The sequence below is a fragment of the Hemitrygon akajei genome, chromosome 5 (assembly GCF_048418815.1).
Source record: "Hemitrygon akajei chromosome 5, sHemAka1.3, whole genome shotgun sequence".
Taxonomy (NCBI): domain Eukaryota; kingdom Metazoa; phylum Chordata; class Chondrichthyes; order Myliobatiformes; family Dasyatidae; genus Hemitrygon; species Hemitrygon akajei.
Genome location: NC_133128.1, coordinates 172,491,323 through 172,511,573, shown reverse-complemented (window position 1 = coordinate 172,511,573; position 20,251 = coordinate 172,491,323). Strand labels below are relative to the sequence as shown.

At 42.2% G+C, this 20,251-nt stretch overlaps 1 protein-coding gene across 2 annotated transcripts in view; it reads left to right on the top strand.

Moving 5' to 3' along the window:
* Positions 1 to 20,251, top strand: part of LOC140728462 (integrin alpha-6-like) — a 94,818-nt gene that overhangs the window by 37,807 nt on the left and 36,760 nt on the right. For both annotated transcript variants that reach the window (XM_073047215.1, XM_073047216.1), the window contains exons 2-5: positions 2,083 to 2,210; positions 11,907 to 11,986; positions 14,933 to 15,179; positions 16,525 to 16,647. In XM_073047215.1, the coding sequence (XP_072903316.1) occupies positions 2,083 to 2,210; positions 11,907 to 11,986; positions 14,933 to 15,179; positions 16,525 to 16,647 (578 nt within the window). The remainder of the gene's footprint in view (positions 1 to 2,082; positions 2,211 to 11,906; positions 11,987 to 14,932; positions 15,180 to 16,524; positions 16,648 to 20,251) is intronic.

Sequence of the window (20,251 nt, the reverse complement as noted above, 5' to 3'; positions counted from 1 at the left end):
TTATGGTGTTCTGTCATCAGAATGATTGTTTTAAAAAAAAAACACTCCCAAGTTGGATTGATTCAAAACTAGTCATAAAAAGTTTTCATTAGCAGTTGTCTCAGCTGATCTTAGTTTTGTCACCTGAAGCAAGTAAAATCCAGTAAATTTAGACTTGCTCATTGAAATCTGTCCAAAGTTATTTATCGTACCCAGGCCAGGGCACTTGACGGCTACATCTCGGGAAGAGCGGAATGCCCCTTGAGCATCTATAAGAGTTGAATAAACTCTTCTTGGGCTTCCAGCAGGGTACAGGTATTGATTATAACTGGCATTTCGATGACAAACTTTGCCATCTTCAAGGATGGTTATAATCGATACCTGTACCCAGCTGGCAGCCCGAGAAGAGTTTATTCATCACATACACTGGGAAAGCACTATGGATGAAAGAAGATCTAAAGTTATTTGGGAGAGTTGAATTTTGGACTGGATATTAGCAAAGGCTGCCTTTATGCCATTTGCTTTTTGGTTTTATGCAGAATAAATTGATAATTGTATGGATGTTCAGAGCCTACATTCGAGTTCACTTGATTCCTTCTTGTGTGGCATCATTTGTGAAGGTGATAAGTATTCTTGAAAAGTTTCAGAAGTACAGGTGAGAATCCTGGAACTGTGTGGTGATTCTTTTAAGTGTGCTCGTGCTTGTTTCTTTAATTCTGAAAACTATTTGGGACTCTTTAAAACTGCGGGATGAGGGAGGGGGAAATTGCATCTGAAGCGGAAGCTTCAGATGGAGACAGTGAGCCTTTATTTGTTCTCCTATTGTCGTGAAGTTCTGAAGCCCTTGCATTTTAGCCGCTGAAAGGATCTTTGTACTTTACTTCTCAGAAGTTTTCAAGCTTCTCATAAATCTTTTGTTCAAGTTCATGGCTGCTGATATCGTTTATGTCATGCACAGACATCTAATAATGGCCTGTAGCTACTGCTGTTTGACACCATGCTTCATGAGATGAAAGCTGGTATCTGTTCTTTATAACAAAACGAGGAAAGAAAGACAACTGTGGACTAAGCAGTTCTTTGCTTTGAGAATGCACCCAACTCCACTAAAGTAGAAAATCAATTGTAACAGTATTCAATATGTACCTTCCAAAAGTTGAATAAACCAGTTTAAGAAAAAAAGCATGAAGTCAGAAAAGCTTTGTCTTCACTTTCAACTTTGTATTCTTCTGACTTAGTGTTTAATTCTTAATTAATATAATTCCTTAATATTTACAGTGATTAATAAATACCATACTGGATTCACTTGCTGGTGCTTAGCAACATTTTTGTGGTTTTGTTTCCTATTGAATTTTTTTTTCGAGGGTTTGGCAAAGATGCTGACATTCACCACGAAAATTTATTGCAGAGTATTCCAATCTTACATAATATCCAGGTTAAAGCTTTGGAATAAGTACTCTTTTTTTCAAATATCTTATCCAGTATATGATGATTGGGCTCTTAGGAAAGAACAAGATACTTGCAGAAACCAGCCAAGAACAAGAAAGTACTAGGATTTGTCCTGTAATGAATGCTGATCTCATTTGCTTGGTGGTACAGGGGTTAGCACTGCTGCCTCAGCTCCAGCGGTCCAGGTTCAACCCTGACCTCGGGTATTTTCTGTGCAGAGGTGGCACATTCTGTATGTGATGGCGTGATTTTTCCTCCAGGTTCTCCAGCTTATCCCACATTTTGATGGCGAGCTGGTAGGTGAATTGGCTAATGTCAATTCTCTCTTACCACTCTTGAATGGCAAACAGATTTTTTTTTTAAAAAAGTGGAGTTGATGGCCCTGTGGAAGAGAGAGAATAAGTTGCAGATATGAAGAAGGAGATGGGACAAATAGGATTGTTATGGAGCTAGTATGGATTGAATTTTCCCCTGTGTGGTGATAGTATAAATAGCTCGAGCACTCGTTTAGGCCCGCTCAGTGCCATTGTGCAAGTGAATATTCTAGACCCTGACCCCTGAAGCAAAGATCTCTACCTTGGTCTGCCTAACATGGTAAAAATTTACTTTGTGCTGTCTATTATCTCACATCTAACGTTTTGATACCATTTTGAACAGGTTACTGGTTGGTGCTCCAAAAGCGAAAGGACTTCCAAACCAGAAAGCTAATGTAACAGGAGGATTATACAAATGCCCCATTACAAATCAAGATGATGACTGTGCGCGAGTCATTTTTGACAATAATGGTAAGATTCCTATTACTTGAAGGTCAGGATAACAAACGATACACAAGTTTTACTGAAAAGGATTAACAAAATACAATGCTGAGCTTACTGCTAATGATTCTTTATGTTATTAGAACTGGAACTATATTTGGAATTTATCCTCTAGCTGCAATAGACATAATATGTAAATTTATGTTGGAAGCTCCCAAATTTTGGAAAAGTTTACAGTAATTTGCAAACCATTCAGGCCCAAATGACAGTTGCCAGCAGTTCAGATTTTTTGCAGTCAGATTCATTGGCCATTTGCACCACTTACAGGGTTTATAAAGTAGTACAGTGGAGAAACAAGTGCTTTGGCTTATGATGTCTGTGATAATCATGATGCCAACTTAGACGTCACATCTGCCTGCAAGTGACATGTATTCATAAATTCTCTGCCTGCTGTGCCTGGATTGATTACTCCGAGATGTTGCTCTTACACCCACCTCTCCTGACGGCAACTATTTTTTTAAAACATGGGAAGTATTGGTGCCTGGAAATCGCTAAGTTAATTTTCCCCCTCTCATGTTTAAACCTATGCCCTCTAATATTTGAAAATTCCATTATCTGGGGGAGGGGAAGAGAAAAACCCTGACTATCTACCCTGTCTATGTGTCTCATAATGTGCAGTTGACAGGTGGTACAACGTTATCAGAAGTTACAGGGGTCCTTGTTCAGCTGGGTAAGTGCACTGGGGATGGCAGATGTTTAATTCAGATGTGCAAGATTTTGGAGGAGGTGTGTGGGAGAGAAGAAGACAAGGGGTAAGAGGGACACCCAAAGGGGCAGGGAGGATAGGGGAGGAGTTACTGGAAGTTAGAGAAATCAATGTTCATGCCATCAGCTTGGAGACCACGCAGGTGGGTTATGAGGTGTTGCTCCTCCAACCTGCATGTAGCCTCATTGTGGCAGTACAGGAGGTTATGAGTCATGGGCAGACATGTTGATATGGGTTGAATTGAAACGGGTCACTGCCAGGAGAGCATCACTTCCTTCCCTTTATTCCATCGTCCTCTCTTATCACATTCCTTCCTTCTCGCATCATTCCATCTTCCCCCACCACCACACCTATCACCTGCCAGCTTGTACTCTTCTCCCACCCCCACCCACCATCTTATTCTGCCTTTTGCCCCTTTCCTCTCCAATCCTGCTGAAGGTCTTTGGCCTGAAACATAATACCATAAGATACAGGAGCAGATTAAACCAGTTGGTTCATCGAGTCTTCTCTGCTGTCATAAGGGTTGTTACAAAATATGCCAAATGCAATAGGCATATACGAAAGTTCATCTCTGTGCGACAGGAGAACACACATCTTGGTACAATAATCTCTTTTATTACAAACGTTTGTATTTTGTACGCTATTATTGCACATTGGTAAATTATTGTGTATGTTCTGTACTTGTTATTAGTTATCATTACTAAGTGTGTTTTTAAATGTTGCTGCTGTAACAAAATAATTTTCCAATTGGGATCAATAAAGTACTTATTATTATCATGGCTGAATTATTTTCGTCCTCGACCCCATTTTCCTGCTTTCTCCCTGTAATCTTTTCACACTCTGACTAATTAAGAACCTGTCAACCACTGCTTTAAATGTACTCAGTGACTTGGCCTCCACAGCTGTTCTTGGTAATGAATTCCATAGGTTCCCCAGCCACTGGCTAAAAAGATATTCCTCATTATCTCTAAGGGATGTCTTTCTATTCTGAGGCTGTGCCCGGTGGTCCTGAACTCACCCACTACAAGAAACATCCTTTTCATGTCCACTCTACCTAGGCCTCTTAATATTTTCTAGGTTTCCATGAGATTCCCCGCCTCATTCTTCTAAACTCCAGTGAGTACAGGCCCAGAGCCATCAAACACTCTTCACGTGTTAACCCTGAACCATTCTCGTGAACCTCCTCTGAACCCTCTCAAATGTCAGCACATCTTTTCTTAGACAACGGGCTCAACAGTTATTGGAATCAATTGTTAGGGATGAGATTACGGAGTACCCAGAGGCACATGGCAAGATAGGCCAAAGCCAGCATGATTTCCTGAAAGGAAAATCCTGCCTGACTAACCTACTGCAATTTTTTTGAGGAAATTACAAGCAGGGTAGACAAAGGAGATGTAGTAGATGTGGTGAATTTGGAATTTTCAGAAGGCCTTTGACGAAGCATATGAGGCTACTTAGCAAGATAAGAGCCCATGGAATTACAGGGGAGTTACTAGCATGGGTGGAGCTTTGGCTGATCGGCAGTAAACAGATAGAGGGAATAAAGGCTGGCTGCTGGTTACCAGTGGAGTTCCACAGGGGTCGGTGTTGGGATCACTGCTTTTTACAATGAATGCCAGTGATTTGGACTATGGGATTAATGGATTAGTTACTAAATTTGCCGATGATACAAAGATAGGTGGAGGAAACAGAGAGCCTGCAGAGAGACTTGGATAGTTTAGGGAATGGGCAAATAAATGGCAAATGAAATACAATGTTGGAAAGTGTATGGTCATGCACTATGGTGGAAGAAATAAACGGGCAGACTATTATTTAGATGGGGAGAGACTTCAAAATGCAGAGATGCAAAGGGACTTGGGAGTCCTTGTGCAGGGTACCCAAAAGGTTAACCTCCAGGTTGTGTCGGTGCTGAAGAAGGCGAATGCAATGTTGGCATTCATTTCTAGAGGTGTAGAATATAAGAGCAGGAATGTTATGTGAGGCTCTATAAGGCACTTGTGAGACCACACTTGAGTATTGTGTGCAATTTTGGGCTCCTTATTTTAGAAAGGATATACTGACATTGGAGAGGGTTCAGAGAAGATTCACGAGAATGATTTCAGGAATGAAAGGGTTACCGTATGAGGAACGTCTGGCAGCTCTTGGGATCAGAGAATGAGGGGGGATCTCATAGAAACATTCCAAATGTTGAAAGGCCTGAAAAGATTAGATATGGCAAAGTTATTTCTCATGGTAGGGGAGTCTAGGACAAGAGGGCACGATTTCAGGATGAAGGACGTCTATTTAGACCAGAGATGCGGAGAAATTACTTTAGTCAGAGGGTGGTAAATCTGTGGAATTTGGTGCCATGAATGGCTGTGCAGGCCAAGTCATTGGGTGTATTTAAGGCAGAGATAGATAGGTTCTTGATTATCCAGCACATCAAAAGGTATGAAGTGAAGGCAGGGGAGTGGGGATGACTGGAAGAATTGAATTGAATGAATGGTGAAGCTGAATTGAATGATTGAATGGTGGAGCTGACTCGATGGGCCGAATGGCCTACTTCTACTCCTATATCTTATGGTGTTATGATCTACATCTGCTCACAGTACTCCAACTGTGGTCTGACCAATGCCTAATAAAGCCCCACCATCACATCTTTGCTCTTGTATGGCAAGTTAATCTTTAGGGAATTATTGACTGCTTATCTATCTCCATGCATGCCAGTTTTGAATCCAGTCTGCCAAGTCTCCATGTGTCTAAATGTGTTTCAGTGTTTTTGGGACCTTAACTTGTTCCATTGATCTGCAAAAGCCAACGTAGATCTGTTAAAGTCAACTTGTGACAAATACAAGCTTTTGTTTGTGAAGTAACAGATGGCTGGCGTGCAAAATGGTGGTTGACTTCAAAAACGGAAATTTTGTTGGTAGAATGATATGATTAAGCAACAGGAAATGTGGTACTAGTAGAAGTCGTTTCTCTGGATGAAGTGGTGGTGGGCTAGGGGAACAAGGGCAAGGGCATGGGATTTACCAGGAGTTAGTGCGAAGGTCACTGCTTTTCTGAATGTATCAGTGATTTGGGTGTTTGGGGCATAGTTTCCAATTTTGTCTCAAAAGCCAGAGGACCGACAGAAAGGATAGTAATAAACTGTTGAAATGAAGGGACTGGCAGTAGATGACTTTCAATGTTTAAAATAATGTGAAATACTGTAATTGGTAGGAAAAATAAGAGGCACAATAAGAGATCCACAGGTATTTGTAGATAATCTGTTGAAAATAGCAGAGCTGCTTGGTTACTGCTGGACAGCACAATATTAGAATGAACAGGCACCATGAAGATTACATAATGCTTGCATTCCTTTGAATAGGGATTTCTGATGTGGAAGGTGACCCTCAAGAGCTTCACTCAGCACACTTTATGGAGACACAAGAGACTGCAGATACAAGAGAGGCCTTCTTTGCTTTCCCACTCTTGTCTCCCCTATCTATGCCATCTGCCAATCATCCATCCTTGCATGGATCCACTGCTGACAAGCTCTTGCCCCACCTCTTTACCTTGACTTGTGATGTCAGCTATCTGCCCTCTGCACTTTGTCCAGATAGCGGGTCTTCACCTGATAGCATCAGTGGAGTTGACCTGTCTAACCTACTGAGTTCCTCCAGCAGTATGATTTTTTTTGTGGCTCAATTAAAGTTTCATCTATCAAGCTAAAATGTCTTCATCTGGCAACACAAGATCCTGCCTATATTGGGTATTTATGAATCTGCCTTTGTGGCATTTATTTTAAATCTGAAGTGATTGTGTTAGTATTTTGATTTTTCCATTATTTTGTATTATTATCTGGCTTTGTTCTGAAACAAAAAGCAATCATTTTCAGCCATTCTTGGCAACCTCTTACTGAGAGTATAATGCTTAAAGAATACAGTACATGTAATCCCTTTGAAATAATTTTCTATAGCAACCAAGGACTGCTGAGACAGTCATTAATTGTGCCGTAGTCTGCAACTAAACTACTGATTTTTTTTTAACTAGAGAAAAGCAGTCAACATGCATTGAAAATTTTACTCATGGAATAAAATAGGAGTGACGAAGAATGGATATAGGACTTTAAAAAATATATTTTTGTAAGCATGGATACGCTTGATTGAGTGGTCATTGGTTTAGAGTGAGAGGGAGAGACTTAACAAGAATTTGTGGGGTAGCTTTTTCACACTAAGCATAGCCAGTGTATGGAATGGGTTGCCAGAGCAAATGGTTGAAGCAGGTGCATGAACAACATTTAAGGTTTATGGATAATTCAAAGTAAATTTTATTATCAAAGTACATCCATGTTACCATATACAACCCTGAGATTCATTTTCTTGTGGCATACTCAATAAATCTAATAACCGTAATAGAATCAATGAAAGACTCCACTCAAGAGCAGACAACCTGTGTGCAAAGGACAATAGACAGTGCAAATACAAAAAGCGGAAAAAAGCAAAAATATCAAGAACATGAGGTGAAGAGTCCTTGAAAGTGAGTTCATTGGTTATGGGGACAGTTCAGTGATGAACCCTCTGGTTCAAGAGCTTGATGGTTGAAGCTGTCCCTGAACTTGGTGGTGGGGGTCCTGAGGCTCCTGTACCACCTTCCTGATGGCAGCAGTGATAAGAGAGCATGACCTGGGTGGTGAGGGTCTTGATGATGGATGCTGCTTTCCTGTGATAACACTCCATGTAGATGTGCTAAATGGTTGAGAGGGGGGCTTTACCCATGGTGGACTGGGCCATATCCACTACTTTAAAGTTTTTACTTGGAATGGTTCAGAGGGATATGGGCTAAACATGGGCAAATGGGTCTCTCTTAGATATGTTGTTTGGCATGGACCATTTGGGCCAAAAGACTTGTTTTCATGCTGTATAACTGTGGAGATTAATATATTTAGCACAATAAGCAAATACAGAATATAAAATTAATTTCCATTTCTAACAAGGGAAGTTCAAACCCAAAAAGAGTGAGCTTGAAGTTGGAGTACAAGGTTCACAGCAGGATTCTGGGCAGAACTAAATAAAGTTTTGCTTCCATGAGTCGTTGTATTGGTTTTCAGTCCATCAGCAGTGGTTTCAGAGGATGCCCTGGGTCCAGTATGTAAGTGGCAGTACAAAAAAGGCATACCAGTACCTTTACTTAAAAGTTTGCAAAGTTTTGGCACGTCATATAAAACTTTGAAAAACTTCTACAGATGCATGGTGGAGCATATACTGACTGGGTACATCATGGCCTGGTATGAAAACACCAATGCCCTTGAACAAAAAATTCCTACAAGAAGTAGTAGATACAGCCCAGTCTATCATATTTTCATGGAGTGCTGTTGCAGAGAAGCAGCATCTATTTTCAAGGCCCCCCCCCCCCCACCCTCTAGGCATGCTCTCTTCTCACTGCTGTCATCAGGAATTAGGTACAGGAGCCTCAAGACCCCACCACCATGTTCAGGAGCAGTTATTTTCCCTCAACCATCAGGCTCTTGAACCAGAGGGCATAACATCACTCACTTCACTCACTCTACACCTATAGATTAACTTTCAAGGACTCAACACCTCATGTTCTATATATTTATTACTTACTTATTATTACTTTGGGTTTTTTTTCTGTGTATTTGTACAGTTTGTTGACTCTTGCAGGTAGGAATCCATGTCAGGGTAGTATATGGTGACATATATGTACTTTAAACACGAATAATACTTTTACTCCTAACTGCTGTCATTAGCTATTGTGTTCAATGGAGAGAAGACACAAGGAAGCCTGATGTTCTTCAGTTGTAATACTTCAGTGCAGCACCCTAGATAAGACTGTGCTAGAGAATTTGACAACTGTGCTTGTGGTCAGATGTATTGGGTCCTCGCCTAGGCTGGACTTTTGGTTGGCTCAACCATTCCAAAAATAGCCCTCATAGGTGGAGCTTTCCACTTCGGGAAGGTCCAAAGTACTGGGCATTGTTCTGTTCAATGAGGTGATATGTCAGGGCAGAGCAAAGAAATTCCACACTTCTCTGGGCCATGAATCCTCAGAAGGGGAAGAGGATATTTATTTAAAAGGCTCTCGTGAGATAAGTGGTGGAGGCAGGTTGCAGGGTGACCTTTGTTTGGCAGATACTGAGTGTAACACCCATTCTCTCATGTTCCAGTGAATGAATTGAGAAATTAAGTTTGGTCTCACAATTTGTGGATCTGCAGGTTTCATCGGTGCTTTGTAGCTCAGTGGCCGAGGTCAGGTATGGCAATGACATAAGCTGTACTCGATCTGATTATCCCGTTCCACTACGATAGGTCACTGTTTGGAGATGACATACAGCATGGTGGTGAGGAAAGTTGAAGGATGGCGATGAGAACTGTATGCACTGAGATTAGCCTGTCGATTAACTCCCCAGCATGTATATCGTTACGCCAGATGGAGATGCATTTCTGTCAGTAGCCATGTTTGAAAAGGATGCTCAACAATCCCTCTTTGACTAAGTCAAAGGCTTTTGTGAGGCTTTAAGAAAAAGCCAGGTACTCTGATGCTCCTTTCTGCATCGTCGGTGGAGTTGTTGCATAGTGAAGATCCTGTCCATTGTGCATCTAGAACCAGGGATCCCAACCTTTCTTATGCCATGGACCAATATCGTTAAGCAAGAGGTCTGTAGATCCTAGGTTGGGGTTCCATGATCTAAAAAAATATAATTCTCCCTACAATTTGGGAAGCATTTATTTAGCTCCCCCCAACTCCCCCGCCCAGTGAGAGCAAACCGGGATGATTGTTAGCAAATGGATGGTGATCCCTCTGTAGTTACCACAACTGGACCTGGCCCCTTTCTTGAATATGATCACAACTACATAGAAGATGAGGACACGCGTAAGACATGTAAGTGAACTTATGACTGAAAGTCCTGCCCACCAAGAATTAGAACTTGGCAGCACTACTGACGGCTCCAGTGATCCCACTGTTTTTACTGAACTGCCTCTGTACTTTCCTGTCAGTCAGGATCATGGCATGCAGCAGGTGGCAGTTTGGGACCAGAAGAAGGAATGAGGGCTGGGTGTGTGGCACGTGTACCTAAGGCTGATGGGGATAGCCATCTCAGTCCCTGGCCCAGCCTGGTCTGGGGCTAGTTTTCAGACTGAACGGCTGGCAGCTGATGAATCCAAAGAGATGTCGAAGCCTGATGCCATTGGTGCCACACTGCATCTCAGGAGCTGCTGGCCAGCGGTGAAGGACAGCCTAGGGACGGCAGTTCCAGATTATTCCTCAGGGTTTACTCCCAAAGCCTTCCCAGTGAGTGGACAACTGCAAGGCAGCGGAGGTTTGAGATCAGAGTTTTTCTTCTTTTTAGATGTGCTGCCAACTATGGCTGACGATCTCTATCTTCCCGAAGTGGCTCGTCTTAAGGCACCAGTAACTGCCCTTTGCCCCTTCTCCTGGTAGAAATAGTTCACCAGGCTTGTAACTAAGCTACACATGAAGGCCAGGAGCCGGACTTGGTTGTCAGAGGCTATTTGAGACACACACTATTGGGAGCATTTATTAGGTAGTGGAAGGTTATTCCCACAACCTCCCTTGGCTACAACCTTAAGGAACCACCTGGTAATTACATTGCTGATTTCTGATTCCGTTTGAACCTTAGTCTCAGTAAACAAAATAGTCACCAAAGATCAATGTTTGCTTTGCAGATTAGTCCAAAATTAGTTGTGGTTACTGATTTCATTGGCACCCATCTAGTCAGAATCTTCCAGTGCCATGTTCCAGCACGGTTGAATCAATCAAATGATTGGTTTTGAAATTTAGGGTTAAGGATATCTCCTCTGACCTATGGAGTAGCTTGGATTGGGAGCATAAAGATGAGATACATATAGGAACAGACCACTGTATGTCAATAGGATACAAGATAAAGATCTTTTAAAGGTAGCAGCTAGGATTAAAAAAAAATGAAACTACAAAGGTAATAATATCTGAATTACTACCTGAGTCACATACAGATCAATAGTCAATATGATTAGAGAGCTAAGAGCATTGTTTAATCATGGTGTGGAATAAAGTGGGTTCCTGTTCATTAGATGCCAGCACAGTTACTGGAGAAAGAAGCTGGTTCCATTGGGACCAGTTTCCTTGTTATAGAGCAAATTTAATAACAAGAATTGTAAATGGCCCTCTAAGGCGATGGATCTCAAGTTTGTATAATGTGTAAGTACTTTGAACTTTGAAGTGACTAACAATTTGAGGGGTGCTGGTGATGGCAAAGTGGGAAAAAGATCTCAGTGGAAATTTGTCAAATGAAGGTGAACGGTTGAGGCAGTAATGTAGGATAACAGAATGGGTAATGGGTCTGTCAGGAAGGAATAGAGCATAGAAGTATGTGAGCATACCTCCAATTAAGAGTCAAAGTTAGGAAAAATGGTACAAAGAGAAAATTTGAAGTTTCATATTTGAGTGCAGTATTCATGGATGGATTTATAGCACATGAAGGAACAATGCCTATTAGATTGTTTCCATTTGTGGATGTGACAATATTAACAGTATTCCAATATTCCAGGATATTTAACATCTGGAATAAATAGGTAAATTTATACTGAGGAGGGGAAGCCCTGATGACAAAAGATAAGGTGATACCAGTACAAAAGAGGATTTTAGCTTGGAATCAATAATTGGTATTAGTTTGAATGGAACTAGCAAGGAGTCAAAAACATTGAGATGGAAGTTTGAGAGTAGCTCCCAGACCAGGAATTGTCTGTTCTGTACTGGCGATATACAGTACAGAATAAATCTGGAAATTAGAGGCCGTACAATACCGGTTCTATGTGGGTCTTTAATATATATAGCATGCACTTTTTCCTTCCTCTTTCCAACTATCTTGGAGTCCGTGACTGAATTGTAGAATTAAACTTGACTTCCAAAGGGCATATTCAAATGGATGAAGGTAAAATATTTAATTTTACTTGTTATTATTTTCACCCTCTTCACAGTTGACATATCGCAGGAAAGCAAAGAAGATCAGTGGATGGGTGTGTCTGTGGAAAGCCAGGGTGTAGGAGGAAAGGTTATGGTAAGTTTGAACACTTCACAAATGTTCTTCACTTTGCACCTTCCCCTGAATTGGGGGACCCCAACCAATTCCGTCTTTGACTTCACTGCACTTCTTTCACAGTAGCATATTGTATTTGTTGCTGAAAGGCAGCTCATCTGCACTGGGGTGACTAAGCATAATGAGTTTTTACTACCTTTTGGAATATGACACAAGCTTCTCAACCTCACTTTGACTTTGCTGTCCTTGACCGGTCAACTGTTCCGATGGCATCCAAATGAGCTTGAAGAATAGCAGCTGATGACCAGATACACTATTTCCTTCTGAGCTAAACAATTCCAGAGTCTAACCATTGCTCTGTTTTATTTCAGCCAGCAGCTGGCTATACTAATTCTGTCCCTGCCACTTACACTTCCATTAAACCTGTTTTTTGTTTCTTGTCCCATTTTAAAACCCCAGTTATTCTTTTTTTCCTATGAAAGTTTTCCTTCTGCTATTGTACCTACGGTAAAGTGACAAAGGAATCATTCATGTACTCCTTTGTGACCAGTGTTTTGTACCCAATGCTGTTCTCCAGCAGGGAAACTGACTAGGAGAGGCAAAAGAAAGGTAATTATAGGCACAGATAGGTAGGTTTTATTCATTGATATTAATTGGGAGTGGAGAATGGATGGGGGAGGGGGAATGGCTGAGCATAACAAAATAATCTCTGAAGTAGAGCATAGCCAAAAATGTTCAGTACTGCTGACTTGCCGGACATGGATTTTTCAGGCAAAGTCCATCCCTAATTGTCCTCGTGAAGAGTTCAGTGAAATGTTGTTTGGAACCAGAGCTGTCCATCTGGTGTATCAGCTCCCAGTTTTGGTGTTTGAGAGTTCCAATACTTGGAGCAAATAATAATGAATTGTGTGCAGCATCTGGTGATGTCCATGTTTGCCTTCTACCCTTCTGCCTTCATGTAGCAGGCTCTGGGCTTGGCAGGTACTGCTGCAGAAGTCCAGACAGGATGCTGAGGGACTGCGTAGCCCAGTTAACAGGGGTTCTAACAAACTTCTTCAACACCTCCCTGGAATTATCCACTGTACTCACAGACTCCAGGTAGCCACGTATATTATCCAATCCAGGTAATCTGCCTGAGTGACTACCGTCCAGTGATACTGACCTCAACAATAGTGAAGTGCTTTGGGTGCCTGGTTATGGACTGCATTGAATCCGATCTTCCTGCTATATTGGGGCCTTTCTGGTTCACTTATCACTGACGTCAGTCCACTGACAATGCCATACATAGACTTTGCCCTCCACTCCGTCCTGTCCTAGCTAGAAAATGGTGCCTCATTCGCCAGGATGCAGCTTATTGACTTCAGCTCAGCATTTAACATGCTTCCTTCAGGGCTGCGTGCTCAGCTTATTGCTGATGCACGACTGTCCTGCTAAGTACAGTTCAAACCAAATCATCAAGTTCACTGCTGACACAACTGTGGTTGGCTTAATCAACAAATAAGCCAAGATGGTGTACAGAGAATAGGTAAACCAGCCTGTAGAATGATGTGAGCAGAACAACTTGAGCTTCAGCGTGGTCAAGATTGAAAAGGTGATGGGTGGACTTCAGGAAGGTGCAGACTGACCACTCGTCCCTGCACATAAACAGCTCCTCCTGGGAGTGCACATAACGGATGATCTCACCTGGTCTCTCAAAACCAGACCTTTACTTAACAAACCACAGCAGAACCTCACTTCCTGAGGAGATTGAGGTGAGTGCGTCTCCCTCCCCCCCCACCCCATATTTTTACTGAAGCACCATCGAGAGTATCCTGACCAGATGCATCACTGTCTGGTATGGGAATGGCAAGACATCTGACTGGAAAGCCCTACAAAACACTACGAGCATAATCATCGGAGTCTGTCTTCCACCCATCCGAGATATTTGTCAGGAGCACTGCCTTTAGCTTTGTCAAGGATCCCTCCCATCTGTCCCATGATCTCTTTGACCCCCTACCATCAGAGAGGAGGTACTGTAGCATTAGGCCAAGGACTGTTAGTGTGGGACTGCTGAACTTCCTGGCTGTGAGACTGTTGAATTCCCTGCTACCACCCAGGTCTCTTCACACTGTTTACTTTTTAAACTTGTGTCATAAGTGCGCCCTGTGCTAAATGTCATTCTTCTGGAATATATTTTATTATTTGTTAATTTATTTGTGGTAATATTAGTTTCTATGTTGTGCATCTTGGTCCGGAGGAAGGTTGTTTTGTTTGGTGGAGTGTGTGTCTACAGTTGAATGACAATAAACTTCAGCTTGAAGTTGCTGTAGTGGATTTTGTACACGTTGGCGAGAGTGCACCAGCAGAAAAGGGAATGAGTGTTTAGGATGGTGGTTGGAATGTCATTCTATCCTGGGTCGTGTCAAGGTTGTGTGTTGAAGGAGCTCCACGATCAAGGAAATTGAAAGAAGACTGTTTCACTCCTATGTTGTACCCTGAAGATGGTGGAAATGATCTGAAGTGTCATAAGGCAAGCCATTTGCCACAGCCAACCCAGCAACTGATCTACTCTTGTCACAGTATTCATAGGGCTGGTCCAGTTAAGTTTCTGACTAATTAACCAGCAAGGCATTGATGATGGGGAGTTTGGTCTTTGCAAAGCCATTGAGGAATAAAGGCAGGCAGTTAGACTGTAGCTGGAGATGGAAATTGTCCAGAAATTGTATGGTATGAATATTATTTTTAATTTATTAGCAGATGCCTGTATGCTGTCTAGATCTGCCTGCATGCAGGTGGAGACTGCATTTCCTGAAGAGTGTTGCATAAAATTAATTACTAAGATGGGAAGGTGTTTATTGATGAAGCAGGTGAAGGTGGTTGCAATGCTTATCACTGTAGAATAGGTTCCTGTTTCATGGTGGGTGTGTAGGTCGATTATGGAACATTATTACCCTTCATCTCAATATGTAAAATATTTAATTGTTTCAGGTTTGCGCACATCGATATGAGCAAAGGCAACACTTGAATAAGCCAGAGGAGTCTCGTGCTGTGACCGGACAATGCTATATTTTGAGCCAGGATCTAGAAAGTGAAGCTGATGCAAATGTGAATATTTGTGCTGGGCGACCACAAAGTCACGAAAAGTTTGGTATCTGTCAACAAGGTGTAGCTAGTGCTTTCACCAAGGGTGCTAATTATTCTGTGTATGGAGCTCCAGGTGCCTACAACTGGAAAGGTAACGTGCCTTAGAACAAGACATTCTCATAATAGTTCTCTTGTAATAGATAGATAGATAGATAGATAGATAGATACTTTATTCATCCCCATGGGGAAATTCAACATTTTTTCCAATGTCCCATACACTTGTTGTAGCAAAAACTCATTACATACAATACTTAACTCAGTAATAATATGATATGCATCTAAATCACTAACTCAAAAAGCATTAATAATAGCTTTAAAAAAAAAGTTCTTAAGTCCTGGCAGTTGAATTGTAAAGCCTAATGGCATTGGGGAGTATTGACCTCTTCATCCTGTCTGAGGAGCATTGCATCGACAGTAACCTGTCGCTGAAACTGCTTCTCTGTCTCTGGATGGTGCTATGTAGAGGATGTTCAGGGTTTTCCATAATTGACCGTAGCCTACTCAGCGCCCTTCGCTCAGCTACCGATGTTAAACTCTCCAGTACTTTGCCCACGACAGAGCCCGCCTTCCTTATCAGCTTATTAAGACGTGAGGCGTCCGTCTTCTTAATGCTTCCTCCCCAACACGCCACCACAAAGAAGAGGGCGCTCTCAACAACTGACCTATAGAACATCATCAGCATCTCACTGCAGACATTGAATGACGCCAACCTTCTAAGGAAGTACAGTCGACTCTGTGCCTTCCTGCACAAGGCATCTGTGTTGGCAGTCCAGTCTAGCTTCTCGTCCAACTGTACTCCCAGATACTTGTAGGTCTTAACCTGCTCCACACATTCTCCATTAATGATCACTGGCTCCATATGAGGCCTAGATCTCCTAAAGTCCACCACCATCTCCTTGGTCTTGGTGACATTGAGTAATATGTTATGATATCTGTAAAATAAAGCATAATCAAGTTGACAGAATAGATTTTCACCTTTTTAAAATTTGCAATGAACATGAAAAATCAGTTAACATCTACAGCAGTATATTATTAAATGTAAAGTTAGATGCATTAATTTACTCAATCTCTTGAGTTTGTGGTCATATACAGGTTTACATATTAAACTTTCTCAGGTTAATTGTCAGAGTCGTCAGACCAAATTTTCCTACTGTGTGAACATGCTGATTCTACCCAATCACAATGGGTATTGAAATGCTGTTTTCAGATCCCACATAATAAACATTTTCTTAACCATTCTTTTACTTTTATCCCCAATTGGAAGTTAACAGCTTAAATTGTTCAAATCATAAACAGATATTTTTGAAATGTGATCTTAAATGTAAACATGTTCTGATTTTATGCTCCCAGCGGGCTGGGTATACCTACTATGATGTAACTTAATCCTGAACTTTTGGGGTTGCTTATGCAGATTATTAACTACTTTGTTCTTTCAGGAATTGTGCATGTGGAATGCAGAGATATTGTGGACGGTAATTTTGATGATGGACCCTATGAAGTTGGTGATGAAAATAGGAGGGATGAAAAACTGGTTCCTGTTCCTGCAAACAGCTATTTAGGTATGCACAATATAACTTAAAAGTAAGGGAATAAATGTTTTAAAAATTGAAAAAAAAATTAAGAGGAATTTTGGAGGGTAAAAGTTTGTGGTAATTGGACACCTCATTCAAATTTGACAAAGTAAATTTGGCTATGAATGGTTTATTTTTGTGCCATGGGATTTTATGCATCTGTATTTCATTATATTCAAGGTTATTGTCCTAGGCATACATAGAAATTCTGCAGTTGCTGGAAATCCGAAAGCAACACACAAAATGCTGGAGGGACTCAGCAGGTCAGGCAGCGTCTATGGAAATGAATAAACAGTTGACGTTTTGGGTCGAGACCTTTCTTCTGGACTGGAAAGGAAGAGAGAGGTGCCAGAATAAAAGGGTGGGTGAGGGGAAGAAGGTGATAGGTGAAGCCAGGTAGGCTGGAGGAGAAGGAATCTGATGGGAGAGCTGATTGCACCACATGGGAAAGGTGGGGGGGAGCGGGGAGGGGACAGGCAGGTGAAAAGAGGCCAGAATGGGGAAACAGAAGAAGAGGGGAAGGAGAAACTAATATCCATGTCATCAGGTGGCTACCAAGATGGAATATAAGGTGTTGCTCCTCCACCCTGAGGGTGACTTCATTCTGGCACAATAAAAAAGCCCATGGATCAACATGTCGGAATGGGAATTGGAATTAAGATGTTTGGTGGATATCGCAGAGGTGCTCAATGAAGCGGTCCCCTGATTTACAATGGGGAGGGAAACCCAGGTGGTGGGAAGATGGGGTGAGTGCAGATGTTTGGGAAATGGAGGAGATGTGGGTGAGAGTAACATCAATGGAGGAAGAGAAACCCCAGGTGGCAGGAAGATGGGATGAGCACGATGTGAATCCCTGAGGGTTTCCCTTCCTCCACGAATCATGCTGTCCTCACCCGTATCTCCTCCATTTTCTGAACATCCACGTTCACCCCCTCTTCCCGCTGCCTTAACAGTGATAAAGTTCCTCTTGAACTTGCATACCACCCCATGAGCCTCCGCATCCAAACATGAGATCCAAAAAGTGGATCTTCCTGGTGGCCAAACATTCTAATTATGATTCCTGTTCCGACATGCCAGTCCATGGCCTCCTCTTGTGCCACGATGAGCCGATCCTCAGGATGGAGGAGCAACACCTTGTATTCTGTCTTGGTAGCCTCCAACCTTTTGGCATGAATATTGATTTCTGCCTCTCCCCTCTTCTTCTATTCCCCACTCTGTTCTTGTCTCTTCTCGCCTGCCTATTACCTCCCCTTGGGTCCGCCCCCCCCCCCCCCCCCCGCCTTCCCTTTCTCCTATGGCCCGCTCTCCTCTCCTATCAGATTCCTATCTCTCCAGCTGTTTACCTTTCCCACCCACTTGGCTTCACCTATCACCTTCTAGCCATTCTCTTTCCCCTCCCCTCATCTTTTTATTCTGGTATCTTCCCCCTTCCTTTCCAGTCTTGACGATAGGCCTCGGTCTGGCCTGCGGAGCTCCTTCAGCATTTTGTGTATCACATGCTTGTACATGGTTTCGGTGCCATGAAAATGATCTTTTTGTCACAGTTACACAGTACATCACAAACATGACAAGTAAGTTAACATGAACTTAAATGAACATAAATTATACATAAATCGCATGACAAAATAAACATAACAAAGTTAGTGTCAATTGAGAGAAGTAAAAAGAAGAACAGTCCACGGTAGTGCTAAGGGTTTTAGGTCAGCTCAAGTGTTTCAAAAGTCTATCATTTGTCTCTTTAACCTCAAGTTCTGTTTCTCAAAATAGCTTATTTTCTAAACTAATTTTATCTTGGTACTTCCTGAACGAGTGGTTGCACGCAGTTAGTAACTGTGCACCCATGACAGAATCATGGAGCAGTGAAGAATGAGCTTTGAAGAAATCTATTAGACTTAACAAATCTGTACAAGCTCTTCTGAAGAGTCAGTGGAAGTGGCTATATCTGTCTGGTATGCGTGCATCTCCAGCTGCCATATATGGCAAGGAGTGAAATCCAGGGTGAAAAATGGACTTGAGTAGCTGTTTGGTTCTCTCGCTAAAAAGCCATCTCTCCTCTCACCATTCTTCAAGGTGCTAGATATTTCTGCTTGTTGACTAAAGATGGACATCAGAGGAAAGCATTTTTCCTCTGAAAGAAAACATATACAACTATAGCACCGATAATCCCACAGAATATTCCTTTCATTTGGAAAGATGTGTAATAACTGTATTTTTCTAAGCCACTGTCATGCATTTTTATTGGTGGTCTGTTTTTTTTTAAGCACTGAAACCACAGGAAAGAAATATCTGCTGATAAAGTGTTTGCCAGAACTGAAAGCCTGATTGTGCTCTTTATGATGGAATTTCATCCATTCTAATTAAACAATGCAGCATTATAAACACAGAAAAAGTTAACTTGCGCATTTCTCTAAATAAAGAGTACAGTAACTGTATTCCATAAACGGGGCTTTTGTCCTATGTGGCCATGCTCTTGAGATTGCTCGGGGACCTGCTGAAGTGCAGGGGACCCCCAGATCACGGAGTGAAGTTAACTTCTCATCCCTGTTCATGGGGGTGTTCCTGTTTCTCTAACTGGAGAGAGTTGTGGAACTACTTAGGGTGTGTTCCATATCACACCTTCCAGAAAAGTTCAGTGTTGTTTGGTCCAGGGAGTCCCCAGTGAGTGTGGACTAAAAGAAAAAAAATGCCAAAAATAGGCTTTGTTCCCTAGAGCCTTTGTCCCTGCTGGCTAAGATGACAAATCTGCTTCTGATTTTATTGCTTTGGCAATGAAAGATTTAGGGCCTTTGTAAAGGTCAAATTTGGATGCATGCCAGGTTTCAGCTGGCATGAATTCCACCGGGGCTTTCCGAAGACATAATGAGCAGAATTTTCCCAAGGAGGATTTGGAACTGACCCAGTCATAGTCCTTCAACACTGGAACAAATGGAAAATGTGCACCACAGTGACGTTCCTCCTCTCTTTCTCCCCCCCCCCCCCCCCCCCCTTAATAAACTCCATTTGTAACCAACACTCAGTAGAGTTTTGATCCGGGGGCAGATTTTCTTTCACTTTCACCAGCCCATCAGCCTTGAGAAATTTTAGAAGCCCTGTATGTCATTATGTGCATAATTAACTTCACCTACTCTTGAGTGAGGCCTCCATTGGTCTTTAATCATGGGTGCCGCATCCTAGCTGTCTGAGTACACAAGTCTGGACAGTACGATGTGGAGAGCAAGCTGTTGCCCATGTAGCAAGCTCCCCCTCTCCATGCAACTGATGAACCCAAAGGAACGGTATGGACTGATACAGTTTCCTTCTCCTTGATGAGCTGCCAACCGTGGCTGATGAACCCTGTCTGCCTGGTGACTGATTTTAAGGTGTCATTGACCCACCTTTGACCCTTCACCCGTCAGTAGAAATACTTCTGCTGGGAAGTATTGAAAGCCAGGAGTTGGGCTTGGTTGTCAGAGGCTATTTGAGGCGCATCCCCTTGAAAGCATTTAGCAGGTAGTGGAAGCGTCTCCATTACCACCCCTTCAGCTGTAACAACCTTAAGGAACTTACGGTTACAAAATACAATTCCTCACTGTGAGGAATTACACAGGTGCAT